Source organism: Grammomys surdaster, unplaced genomic scaffold, assembly GCF_004785775.1.
Source record: "Grammomys surdaster isolate TR1022 unplaced genomic scaffold, NIH_TR_1.0 126855, whole genome shotgun sequence".
Taxonomy (NCBI): domain Eukaryota; kingdom Metazoa; phylum Chordata; class Mammalia; order Rodentia; family Muridae; genus Grammomys; species Grammomys surdaster.
In genome coordinates this window covers 167-14685 of record NW_021621641.1, presented here as the reverse complement: position 1 = coordinate 14685, position 14519 = coordinate 167, and the positions used below count along the sequence as shown (strand labels likewise).

At 37.0% G+C, this 14519-nt stretch overlaps 1 protein-coding gene and 1 pseudogene across 1 annotated transcript; both read right to left on the bottom strand.

Annotated features, from left to right (window-relative positions):
- Window positions 1-4113: 4113 nt before the first annotated feature.
- LOC114615533 lies at window positions 4114-4711 on the bottom strand (annotated as a pseudogene).
- Window positions 4712-4822: 111 nt separating this feature from the next.
- Window positions 4823-5731, bottom strand: LOC114615532 (putative vomeronasal receptor-like protein 4). Its single transcript, XM_028761218.1, has one exon. The coding sequence runs from the start codon at window positions 5729-5731 to the stop codon at window positions 4823-4825; it is 909 nt and encodes a 302-aa protein (XP_028617051.1).
- Window positions 5732-14519: the final 8788 nt, after the last annotated feature.

The following is a 14519-nucleotide window of genomic DNA, read 5'->3' as shown; positions in this document are numbered from 1 at the left end:
CTTTGTCACTGAGGTGTGTTTCCTGTATGCAGCAAAATTCTGGGTCTTGTTTGTGTATCCAGTCTGATAGTCTGCGTCTTTTTATTGGGGAATTGAGACCATTGATGTTAAGAGATATTAAGGTAAAATGATTGTGGCTTCCTGTTATTTTTGTTATTAGAGGTAGAATTATGTTTGTATAGTTATCTTCTTTTGGGGTTGTTGGAAGATTACTTTCTTGCTTTTTCTAGGTTGTAGTTTCCCTCCTTGTGTTGGCATTATCCATCAATTATCCTTTGAAGTGCTGGGTTTGTGAGAAGATACTGTGCAAATTTGGTTTTGTCATGGAATATCTTGGTTTCACCATCTATAGTGATTGAGAGTTTTGCTGGGTATAGTAATCTGGGCTGGCAATTGTGTTCTCTTAGGGTCTGTATGATGTCAGTCCAGGCTCTTCTGGCTTTTATAGTCTCTGGTGAGAAGTCTGGTGTAATTCTTATAGGTCTGCCTTTGTATGTTACTTGACCTTTTTTCCTTACTGCTTTTAGTATTTTTTCTTTGTTTTGTGCATCTGATGTTTTGATTATTATGTGACGGGAGGTATTTCTTTTCTGGTCTAGTCTATTTGGTGTTCTGTAGGCTTCTTGTATGTTTATGGGCATCTTGTTCTTTAGGTTAGGGAAGTTTTCCTCAATAATTTTGTTGAAGATGTTTACTGTCCCTTTAAGTTGGGAATCTTCATTCTCATCTATACCTATTATCCGTAGATTTGGTCTTCTCATTGTCTCCTGGATTTCCTGGATGTTTTGAGTTAGGAGTTTTTTGCATTTTGCATTTTCTTTGACAACTGTGTCAATATTTTTCACCGTATCTTCTGCATTTGAGATTCTCTCTTCTATCTCTTGCATTCGGTTGGTGATGCTTGCGTCTATGACTCCTGATCTCTTTCTTAGGTTTTCTATCTCCATGGTTGTCTCCCTTTGAACTTTCTTTATTGTTTCTATTTCTAGTTTCAGACCCTGAATGTTTTTGTTTAATTCCTTCTTTGTGTTTTCTTGCATTTCTTTAAGGGATTTCTGTGATTCCTCTTTAAGGGCTTCTATCTGTTTACTTGTACTCTCCTGTATTTCTTTAAGGGAGTTACTTAATTCCTTCTTATAATCCTCTATCATCATCATGAGAAGTGATTTTAATTCTGAATCCTGCTTTTCAGGTGTGATGGGGTGTTCAGGGCTTGCTATATTGGGAGAACTGGGTACTGATGATGCCAAGAAACTTTGGTTTCTGTTGCTTATGTTCTTGTGCTTGCCTTTCACCATCTGGTTAACTCTAGTGTTACCTGCCCTCACTGTGTAAGATTGGAGTCTGTATTTCCAGTTATCTTGCTTATTGCAGAGCTCCTCAGAGTCCAGATGTCTCTGTGGTTTTATGCTCCTAATCTCCTGGGGGGAAGAACTCCTGGGACTCAGGCCACCTCTTGGATCTGGAAATCCTTCTGCTCTGAGTGCAGTGGCTCCTCGATGACTCAGGATTCAGTATCTCCACAGGACAGGAGCAGACCGACTCTGTGTCTGCCCCAGCCCAAAGGACCAGGCAGGGCGGAAGCTCTCTGGATGTTTTTACTTTGCACAGTGAGACTGTGGATTTAAAGAATGCTACTCTGCTGATCTGTGATGCTGCAGATACTTCTGATAAAATTACCCATGGCCTGAGGTCAGTATTTCTATTTTGTTTAAGCTTCAAGTACAGCACATATAGCTAGATCATGCTAGCCATTTTTGTCCTGGGAATACTTTTATTCCTGTTCATTATGTTAAAGCTTGCCTTTAACAACATCAACATGTTGGTGGCCAAAGTACATGCTAATCTTCTATAACTAAGCAAGGCTCATAGCAGAGGGACTGGGATATCAACCCAGCCACAAAACTTTCTATCTACAATCAGTCCTGCCTAGAAGATATGCTGAGGTAATGGTGACACTGAACTTGTGGGAGTGGCTAACCAATGTCTAGTACAACTTTATACCCAGAGACTTGGAGGGAGACCATGCTGCCTGCATCACCAGGAAGCAGAAAGAGGACAATGAACAGACCCAGGACAGAACCAAACACAACTGGAATAAAATCAATGAAATGATCCTTAATGATATTTTGCTATACTCAGAGACTGGTGTCTATCCCAATTGTTACCATAGAAGCATCATCCAGCAAGGGATGGGACCAGATGCAGAAATCCATGGGCAAAGACTAGGCAGAGCCAGGGAAAACCCATAGCTGAGAAGAGGGAGAAAAAATTGTAGGATCCAGAGGGCTCAAGGACACCAATAGAACAGGGCTCATGGAATCAACTAAGCAGAGATCACAAGGGATCGCATAGATTGAAGCAACAAATATGGACCCTGTATGGGTCTGAACTAGGTCCTATACATATACATAATAATTGTGCAGTTTTGGTATTCTTATGGGATTTCAAATAGTGTGAGTGGTGGGTGTCTTTGACACTTTTGCCTATGCTTGAAGCTTTATTTTTTTTCGGGTCATTGCCTCATCTAGCCTTAATCAGAGGGCTTGTGCCAAGTCTTACTATAACCTGCTATGCCATGTTCAATTAATATCCTTTAGTCCTGTTCTTTTTCTTCCATGGGGAAAGGAGTGGATTTGGGAGAAGTAGAAGTTGGTGGGGAGAAATTGGAAGGAGCGGAGGGAAAGGGAACTGAGGTCAGGAAGTACTATATGAGAATAAAAATAATAGTAACTACCAAACATAATTAAATCTATAATTGGATCTTAAAACTATTCTTGATGATTTAGATTAAATTAAGATATTTTCAAAACAAACACTTAAAAAGTCACTATAGGTAAGAAATTCTTTTGAGTAAACTCAGTATCAGAAGAACATTTACGATATGAGTTAAAATAGAGTAGAAATGTTAAAAGAATGTGTAATACCACAAATTTTATTTAAATCATATAAAAATCTTGCTCTGCTACTTGAACTATTAAATAGTTTAAAATTAATCTGTTTTATTAAAAAAGAAATAATTGAGACTAGACCGAAATAACTTCTTACAAGCATTGCTAAGTCCATTTCCAAGGAATCTAATGACCTTGTAGGACCTCTGTGAGTACCAGGAATGCCCACATGCTGACAGAACACTCATTCGTATAAATAAAATAAAATAAAATAAAATAAAATAAAATAAAATAAAATAAAATAAAATAAATCTCTTTTTAAAAGAAGAGAAAAATTACTCTCTTTAAAAAGTCTGGTGGCCAGAAGCCAGGACCCTCGCCCTTACCCTTACCCCCTACCTTTCCCCACCTGCACAATGTCCTCTGAAGCTTGGCAGCTGCAAGATCCTGCTTAGCAACTGCAGATAGACTCAAAGCAGAGTACCATGTCTTCTTAAGAATAGCAGGGAGACCATAACTCAAGCAGTGTACCATATCTTCTGAAGAACTGCAGGTAGATCATAATTCAAGGCAGTGTACCATATAGACCATGACATGTTTCAAGGCACAGGCCAAGAAGATTTTGTACTTTTCCACCACCTGGACCCTCTTACCCCCTCCCCTTGTAAAACATGCTATAAAAAAGGATTTCATGTTCAAAAAAAAAAAGAAATTAAAAAAAAAAAAAGTCTGGTGGTATTTTGGCCACAAGTTTTTCAGCACATTAATTATTCTATTATCAGAACTGATTTGTACCAAAGGAGTAATTGTAGGATAGGCATTCATTAGAAACTTCTGAATAGTCAGGATGACTGGGTCGTACTTCCACAACAGGTTTGAGGTGGATGAGATGATGAGATCCATCCAGTACATGATCACAAAGAAAACCACCAGCAGCAAAATGGTCTGAGTGGCCTTTTTCTAAGGAGATGCTCTCAGGTGTCTGATGTTGTAAAGATTTTTGCATTGCCTCTGATGTCTGAACAAGATAGTCACCATGTATGGACTTGTCTGCCCAAAACACAGCTAAGACCATTACCAATAGTGGAAGAAAAGCTCACCACGCCCAGCCCTGTAGAAAAGGCTTGGCTGGAATCACAGCACATGTGTTTAAGCATGAGTAGAGTAACAGAGATTTTCTTCTGGCTGCTCCATGCTGCCTGGCAGAAAAACGGTCCAGTGCTCACTTCTGCCTAGAGAAACACTCTTTGCTCTTATTGACATTGGGCTTGATGGTGTCACTGCCAGGTTTCCAGCCAGCAGGGCACATTTCACCATGTTTGTCAGTGAACTGGAAGGCCTGGACTAGTCTCAGAATCTCATCCACAGAGCAGCCAACAGGAAGATTGTTTATTGTTATTTGGCGAAGGATACCTTTATCATTAATAATAAAGAGGCCCCTGAAAGAGATACCTTCATCAGCCTTTAAGACTCCATTATCTTGAGCAATGGTGGGCTTGAGATCTGATATTAAGGAAATGTTCATGGGTCTCAATCCTCCTTGTTTCTTGGGTGTGTTAATCCATGCCTGATGACAGAAGTAAGAATCCACAGACGCTCCAATCACTTGGAAGTTGAGTTTCTTAAATTCTTCTGTTCTATCACTGAAAGCAATGATCTCCATGGGACACACAAAAGTAAAGTCAGGAGGATAAAAAGAACACAACATATTTTCTTGTGTAATCACTTAGGCTAATATCTTTGAATTGTCCATCTGGCATAACAGCTGTAGGTTTGAAGCTGGGAGTACAATGCCCAATTTTTGTGTTCCCTGATGACATCTTGCTATCAACAGGGTGGAGACACGGATCTCAGGAACCAAATTAACCATCAGAATGCAGGAAGAGGTCACCCCAAATATTTTCTTTTGAAAGGAGAAAAATTATCCCCCTTTAAAAAGTGTGGTGGTATTTTGGCCACAAGTTTTTCAGCACATTAATTATTCTGTTATCAGAACTGATTTGTACCAAAGGAGTAATTGTGGGATAGACATTCACCACAAACTTCTGAACAGTCAGGATGACAGGATCATATCTCCACAGCAGCACTGAGCTGGATGAGATGAACAAGTCCATCCAGTACATGACCACAAAGAAAACCACCAGCAGCAAGATGGTCTGGGTGGCCTTTTTCTCAGGAGATATTCTCAGGTGACTGATGCTATGAAGATGCTTGCATTGTCTCTGATGTCTGAACAAGATAGTCACCATGTATGCACTTGTGGTTAGCATGACTCCTACAAGAAACAAATCTCTTAAAGTTGACACTGCTACAATCAAACCCCTGATGATGTTATTCACGGGAAAGTGTGAACAGAATTTAGTGACCTTCATCTGGTGGGTCTCACTCACATTTGTATAAGCACCAACTGAGAAGAACTGGTTACTGCTGAAGGACAAATTGAAAGTCCAAAAATAGAAGAAAGCATAGATGATGTATTTTTTCAGTTTATGTTTAAATTTTGCCAGCAAAGATGTACTGGGACTGATAGTGACAGCTTGGAATACACTCAGGAGGCAGGTGATGCAGATAGAGAGGCCTCTCATCACCCTGCTTATGTAAAAAGTTGCCTTACATATGAAGTCATTTTTGATGTTCAGTGACTCAAATAAGTCTGAAAACCAAATATCCCCTGCAGTGAGGAACATGATTATGTGAACGAAGGATAGTTGACAGGACATGAGGTCCATGGGCTTAGATCTGTGACCTAGGATTATGAAAATATAGAAAGTCAGTAGAAACACATTCGCTAGGACTCCAAGTCCAGATTGGAAATAAAGGACGTTCTTGATTGAAGACATAAAAGGAAAGAATATTCTTAAAAATATAATGGAAGTCAATTTCATATTTCTGAAAAAATAATAGATTTTATGTCAAACTTATGATTCACTTCACAGTATAGATATATAATTGTTCTATTTTTTCCTACTAATTCTTGAGTAACTTATCTATTTTATTTTTGATATTTCATACTTGATACAGCGTACACTCCTATATACCCTCCAAGTATCTCCTATAAAAAGAGTATTATGGAAAATAAATGCATGTAGCATAATATTTACACTCAGAACACTTTGTGTTCTGAGTCTGATATCTTAGGAATCCAATCCTGTTGATTTAAGCTGGCTCATTTTATACTTAGGATATTTCCTTATGGCTTTTTCGGCCATTCATGTTGTTATTTTCCATAGCTCCCTCCTTTTTCTGTATTTATCTCCCCCCCCTTATCTAAGAACCCACCACTTTCCCATTTCCCTCTTTGATCAGTTGTGTCCTGCTGCTACTCCCCTTTCCCTTCCTCCACATGTCTTCTGTACTTACCTGCCCCGTCACCACTAAGGAGCCCTCTCTTCCATTTTCCTGATCAGATACTTGTAGTCTGCTATTCTGCTCTCCATCGCTCCCACCCTCACCCCTAACCCGACAAAGGTCCCATTTTGCTTTCCTGGTTTCTGTAGTTACTACAGACTACATATTCCCATCTGAAGATGTGGAGCTGGGAGCCTCCAACGAGAGAAAGTATGGGATGCTAAGACAAACCCTATTTTCTGTACATTATGACAAACTCAAACTTGCTGAAGATGACCATATAGTGATGCTGTTTGCAATTTCTGTTTAAAAGAGATTCCTTCTAATGTAGTGGAAAACAAAGTCCCATTGTTATCACACATCACTAGTGCTTAGACACTTACAGTTTTACTCAACAGTTTTGCCATTGGTGCTTATGTAAATTACTTGGCCTGGTTACCAGGATCAATTTATTATTGGATTGATTTAATTCAATACTATAAAATCAACTTGGTAATAAAGAATTAGAAAGTGTCTACATTGATTCAAAGCTTGTGGGAAAAGGAATGCCCAATTATATTTTCATGTTCACATCCTATAATATCTCCAGGACTACAACATGATAAATCACACATTTTATAGTTACGTGATTTTTGTTCCTAAAAAGTCTTAGTCTAGTGAATGAATGGATTCATCCCAATTATCAGACCCACATATCTACTTCTGTCATCAACTTACATTGACAGTAGCTGTACAGTGACATTCTGGTTTTTTAATGCTCCATTATTAGTAGTTAATAGCACTTTTAACTTTTAACTTTTAACTCTTGCCTGGGTCAGATTCCCAGCAAAGACATGTTGGGTCATGACCATCTGTAACTCTAGTTCTGCAGTACCCATTGCCGTGTATGATATGGCATTCCAGTGGTACACAGACATACATGCAAGCAAAACACTCATATATGTAAAATCAAGTAACTAAATGTTAAATAAATAAAGCTCCTGGATGATACTTAATTTAAGACTTGTTCTCCAAATTGAAAGAACAATAGTCTGTTTTGAATTTTAAAATTGCAAATGCCCAAACCATATATGTGTAAGATTTTATTAGTTATACATCTATAATTTATTAAACTATAATGTAATACAAGTAATATGGAAATGATAATATATGACAAAGGACAGTACTTTAAGTGTTTTCCCCAAGAATATATGTATCAAAATTTCTATTCAATAACCATTGATTTGTAAATGTTTATCCTAGACAGAAAATGACACATCTTCTAATTGATCAAGTGGCATCTTTCTTTGGTGTTCACCGAATTTGAGAGTGGACAAGAAAAGACCATAGCTACCATGGATACAGAGCTGTTAACATACGCATACACTGAGAAAAGTGTTTGGCTTTATTTGAAAAAAATTGGTGCTGAAGCTATGTGTCCTGGCAAGTAATACTTGGGTGGTCATACATTTAAATGGGGTATAATAATGGAAAATTAAGAGTGATTTCTATAAAACTATAAATATATTTGCCAAAAACCCTGGTATTACTTTATGGTTTCATTAAATGCTAAAACTGTACTTTCAGTGATCATTTCTGTAATTCAATATTAAATGTTGACTGAAGCTGGAGTTATCCAGAGCCTAGTGATCAATTGTTCTAGACAACTGGATAGATTATCTGTTCCTAACCCTTCTTGTGAAAATGCCAGAAAGAAAATTGCACCACTATTTTAAACATCTGCTTGTGACATGTAAAAACTTCATAAGATATGGATGTATCCAGAAGCTATATGATTATATAACTAATTTTAATGCTTACTTGAGTAATTTCATAGATCCAAGACCTGAGAAGTCTCTTAGTTAGCTTGAATTATTTTCCATATAACAGAATAAAGTATAAACAAAAGTAATTATGAAAACAACCAAAAAAGAAATCATTGTAATAGAATAAATAAATATCTCTAAAGTTAAAAAAAAACCCTTACTACATAATGTTAACAGTGTTTTATGCATTCCTAGGCCATGAGTTAAAACTTTCCTGAGAATTCCTAAAGATATGCAAACTTAACAAATAAGAAAATTATTGATAAACACTAAATTAGTTAATATTCGTTTTATATTCCTAGCTTAAGTTTCATATTATTGAGCACATACAGCCAGTTAACTTGAGAAAAGACGTAAAATGAGAAAATACAAAATACAGTTTACAGTAAATGAGGACTATGAAGGTAATCCTGCACACCAAAAGGTGTATTTGTTTGTTTATTACCCTCTAAGGTATTTCAGTGTCTTGTTACAGGTTGGAAACCTAACACAGTTGGCAATACTTATGTGAAACCATACTGTTATAATTATTAAAGAATAGACTCAGGAGAATCCTATGTAAGATGTGCTCCCTAAAGGTTGAATCTGGAGCAACTTTTTACATGTATATGAAATACATTCATTTAAAAAAGTGACTGACTGCATTATACATTCACTGAACATAGAATACCAATTGATCACCTTCATGCTTTTATACTTTCTCTCTTTCTATCTTCCTGCTAGCCCGGCTCCTTTTCTGAACAGTCCATTCTAGTATCACTTATATAACCGGAGATCGTGTTAAGAGAAATCTATGTTCTTCTATTAATCATCACATAGATACCTTTATGTGTACAAGCATCTGTTGAGTGCTAGTTATACAGAGTGGCTCAAAAGTAATATTCCAAACAGAGAATTCTCTAACATTTGTTACAGAAAATCCTGCTTCCTTCTACCACTTACTTAGAACTCTCACTATAATGAAGAAAAAAGGAAACACTTACCCAGCTGGGTCTTGACAAACATCCTTGTAGAATGAGGCTCGCAGAAGTAGTTATAAGGAAGAAATATCATCAGCTCATCTCCCTCTAGACCCATAGTTATCATGTCATCTGAAGAAGGCAGTTCTGACTTTGAGGTTATTAAGAAATGACACTATCATATGGAAAAGTGAACTTGCCTAACTCCAGGGAAACAGTAGTGTAGGAACAGCTGAGCTCCGGGTTTCCCATGTGTGAGCTATTCTCTCCATTCTATATCTGTCTGTGTGGATTAACTGATCCCAGTCATTGAGAACAAAACAAAGGTTTCAACAATAATATCCCACTTAAAAGAAGTAGAAAATAATTTTGTATTCCCCATGGTATCCTTCCTGCTTCCAAAACGTTCATGGTCCTCTCCATACTTACTTGACAGTATCTTCTGTGTTTCACTTAGAAATTACCAACTCAATAGATACAATTAAAATATGTCACCTCCTCCAAATACATTTAGGTGAAGTAATGGTTCTTAGTGTGCACAGGAGTTGATAATGTATTATCAGGATAGGCTGTGCTGTTGGGGCTGGGATAGAGTTTATCTCATATACTGCATGCTTAGAAAGTATTGTGTCATAGCCACCATGAAATAAATCAAACTTTCAAGGTATAGGTACAAATGAGAAAAGTCTTGGAAAGACCAGGGATACAAGATGCATACCTAAGCATAGTAATAGCAACATAGAGCAAACCAATAGCCAGAATGAAATTAAATGTAGAGAGCCTTAAAGCAATTCCCCTTAAATCAGGGACAAGACAAGGCTGCCCACCCTCTCTGTTTCTATTAAACATAATACTTAAAAGTTCCAGCCACAGCAATAAGACAACAAAAGGAGATCATGGGGACACAAATCGGAAAGGAAGAAGCCAAAGTATCTCTATTGGCAGATGATATGATAGTACACATAATTTACTCCAAAAATTCTACTCGAAAACATCTACAGCTGATAAAAACCTTCAGTAAATTGGCTGGGTTCAAAATCAACTTACAAAAAATAAGTAACCCTCCTTATACAATGAATGGGCTGAGAAAAATTAGGGAAGCAATACCCTTCTCAATAGCCACAAATAATATAAAATATCTTGGTGTAACTCTAACCAAGCAAGTGAAAGGCCTTTACGAGAAGAAATTCAAGTCTCTGTAGAAAGAAATGGAGGAAGATATCAGAAGATGGACTGATCTCCCTTGCTCATAGATTGGTAGAATTAACATAGTGAAAATGGCCATCTTACCAAAAATAAGCTACAGATTCAGTGCAATTCCCATCAAAATTTCAACACATTTTGTAATAGATCTTCAAAGAGCAATTCTAAATTTCATATAGAAAAAACAAAAAACCCAGGATAGCTAAAAACAATCAGTAAAAGTACAGCTAAAGTACAATAAAAGCACAGTAGAAGATCTTCTAGTGGTAATACCACCCCTGATTTCAAGCTATGCTACAGAGCAATAGTAAAAAAAAGTCATAGTACTGGTTGTAATCAGACAGGTTCATCAATGGTATAGAATTGAAGCCCCAGAAATAAACTCACATCCCTATGGACACTTCATTTTTGACAAAGAAGCACATACAATACAGTGTAGAAAGGAAAACATCTTCAACAATTGGAATTGGTATAAATGAAAGTCTACATGAAGAAGAATGCTAACAGATCCATATTTATCACCCTAACAAAATGCAAGTCCAAGTGCATCAAAGACCTCACTGTAAAATCTGACACACTAAATCTAGTAGAAGAATATGTAAACAACTGCCTTGAACACATTGGCAGTCAAGACAAATTCCTGAACAGAATACCAATAACCCAGGCACTTAGAGCAGCAACTAATAAATAGAACCTTATGGCACTGAAAAGCTTTTGCAATGCTAAGTACACCATCAGTAAGACAAAAGAATAGTCTATAGAATGGGAAAAGCTCTTCATAAACAGTGTATCTGACAAAGGACTAATATCCAAGATACATAAAGAACTCAAGAATTTAGGCATCAATAAGCCAAATAACCCAATTAAAAAGTGGGGTAGAGTGTTATACAGATAATTCTCAACATAGTAATCTCTAAAGGTCAAGAAACACTTAACGAAATGTCCAACATCCATACTGATCAGTGAAATACAAATCAAAATATCTATGAGATTCCATCTTACACCCTTCAGAATGACTAAGATCAAAATGACAAGAGACAGCACATGCTGGTGAGGCTGTGGATCAAGGGAAACATTCCTCCATTACTGATGGGATTGCAAACTGGCACAGCCACTTTGGAGATCAATTTGGTAGTTTCATAGAAAATTGAGAATAGTTCTACCCCAAGACCCAACTATTATACTTCTGGGCATAAACCCAAAAGATGCCCCACTCTGTACAAAGATACTTGCTTAGCTGTGTTCATAACAGATTTATTCATAATAGCTAGTAACTAGAAACAACCTAGATGTCCTTAAATTAAAAATGGATAAAAGAAAAATGTAGTTCATTTACACAGTAGAATACTATTTAGCTATTAAAAACAAGGATATCATGAAATTTGCACACAAATGTCTGCAACTAGAATGTATCACTATGAGTGAGATAACCCAAACCCCAAAAGACATGCACGATATGAACTTACTTTTAAGTGGACATTAGCCATAAAGTACTGGATAACCATGCTACAATCCACAGACCAAAAGGTGCTACTAAATAGTAGGGATGGCCCAATGGAGGATTAGTGAATCTCACTTAGATAATGAAACAAAATAGTCATTGGAGGTGGATAGAAGGAGGGAACTATGTGGGAGATACAATGAGGATGGGGACAGGAATGGGGATCAGGTACAGGAAGAAGGGTGTGGGAGAGGACTGAGAGTGAGGGTGGTAAACAATGGGGGAAATTTTGGAGTAACTGGATACTTTGGACAAGGAAGAGTCCCAGGTTGTCTATGGCAGTGCCTTTAGCTGAGACTCATAACAGAAGTGGTTATGGAGACTGAACTGGCCACCTTCTGAAACCATGCAGGACTTCTTTTAAAAAGAAGAGAACATCAATCCACTCACAAAACCTCCAATCTCAATTAGTTCTGCATACAGGACTGGCAGGTATAAAGGTGGAGCAAAGATTGAGGGAGTAGCCAGCTGATGATTGGCCCATCTTGATATACGTCCCACATTTAATAGTCAGTCACTGGCAATGTTATTGGTACTTATTTGATAGTCAATCACTGACAATGTTAATGGTACTCTGCTATGCTTGTAGATAGGAGCCTAGCATAACTGTTTCCTGACAGGTTACATCCAGTACTGGATGGAAACAGATGCAGAGACACGAGCTAAACATCAGGTTGTGCTTGGCGAGTTTTGTGCAATAGTATGAGATAGAATTCAGCTAGTTTGAGAGAGGAAGTACACCACAAGGAGAGCCACTGAGTCAACTAGAAGAGTCCATGAGTCTTACCTAGACTGAAAGCGGAGTATACATGGGCTGGAACTAGGTCCTCTACCCTTTCATAACAGATGTGCAGCTTGGTCTTCATGTGGGTCCCCTGACAATTGGAATAGAACCTGTTTCTGACACTGTTGCCTGCCATTGGATCCCTTCCCTAAACTGCACTGCCTGGTTGGGACTCAGTAGGAGAGGATAGTCTTAGGCCTACTGCAACTGGCAACCTCAGGCTGGGTAGTACTCAAGGAAGACACCCCTTTCTCTGAGGAGACAATGGGGTAGGAGGAAAACGTATTAGGGTTTGCTTGGGAAGAGAGGAGGCATGGGAGTTGATATCAGGATAAGAAGTGAATAAATAAATACATGGAAGATATAGAAAAAAATAATTGGAACAATTTCCTGGAAAACTCAACAGCACATTTGGAAGCTCTAAATCAAAAAGAAGCAAGCCCATCAAAGAGGAAAGAGAGCAGAAAGCAATCCAAGATCTAAAAGCATTCAAATAGAAACAAAGAGAACAATACAAAGAACTGATAAACCAACAAAGAGTTGGTTCTTTGAGAAAATCAACAAGTTATAAAATTCCCTATCCAAACTAACTAATGGCACATAGAAAATATCCAAATTAACTAAATCAGAAATGGAAACAACACATAACAACAGACACTGAGGAAATCCAATGATTTCCTCATTGATTTAATCATTCATTAAGGTCATACTTTAAAAACATACAGTCCACAAAATCGGAAATTATAAAAGAAATGGACAATTTTCTCAATAAATACTACTTAGCAAAGTTAAATCAAGATGCGCTAAACAATTTACATAGACATACAACCTCTAAAAATTTGAACCAGTCATTGAAAAACTCTCAGTCAAACAAGTGATGGTTTAAATTCAACCAGAATTTCAAAGGTGAATTAACACCAGCCCTCCTCAAATTATTCCATAAAATACAAACATAAGGGTCATGATTAAGTTCATTTTATTAAGCCACAGTCTCCTTTATACCTAAGTCATACAATATTTCAGCAATGAAAATTTTATACCAGTTTCTTGCATGGACATGAACACAAAAATACACAAAAATACTCTTAAAATACAAAAATACATAAAATATCTTCCCCCATGATACATCAGTTTTCACCCAAGAGATGCAGGGATAGTTTAACCTACAAAAAATCAGTAAATAAATCTACTATATAAACAAAATGAAAGAAAAAAAGGCACAAAATACATAAATATCTCATTGGGTATTGAAAAAACTCTTGACAATATCTAACACTTCTTCATGACAAAATCTTGGAGAGATTATGTGTACAAGGGACATGTCTAAATACAAGAAAGGCATATTACAGCAAGCCTATAGCCATCATCACACTAAATGAGGAGATACTGAATGTAATTCCACTAAATTCAGGAACAAAACAAGTTGTCCACTCACTCCATATCTATTCAATATAGTATTTGAGGTACTATTTAGAGAAATGACACAGCTGAAGGAGATAAAGGGGAAACAAATTGTCACACTGGAAAGGAGGAAGTTCAAGTATCTATATTTGCAGATGATATGATAGTACATATAAGTGAGCCCAAACATTTCACCTGGGAACTTTTACATCTGATAAACACCTTCAGTGAAGTGACTGGATACAAGAGTAACTAACAAAGATCAGTACCCTTTGTAAACACAAATGACAAAAAGGCTGAGAAAGAAATCAGAGAAACAGGACCCTCTACAGTAGCAACAAATAACATAAAACATTTTGGAGTAACTCTAACTAAAGAACTGAAAGACTTCTATGATAAAAGCTTCAAATCTTTGAGGAAAAAAATGAAGAAGATATCAGAAGATGGAAAGATCTCTTATGCTGATGGATCAATATGATTAACATAGCAAAATTGATGATTTTACCAAAATTTTTCTACACACTCAACACAATAACCATCAAAATTTGAACACAATTCTTTACCAAACTTGAAAGAACAATACTCAGCTTCATGTGGAAAGACAAAAAAGCAAGTGTGTACAATAAA

Excerpts from the sequence above, each read along its gene's own strand:
- LOC114615532 (XM_028761218.1), bottom strand. The coding sequence starts at position 5,731 with ATGTCTTCAATCAAGAACGTCCTTTATTTCCAATCTGGACTTGGAGTC.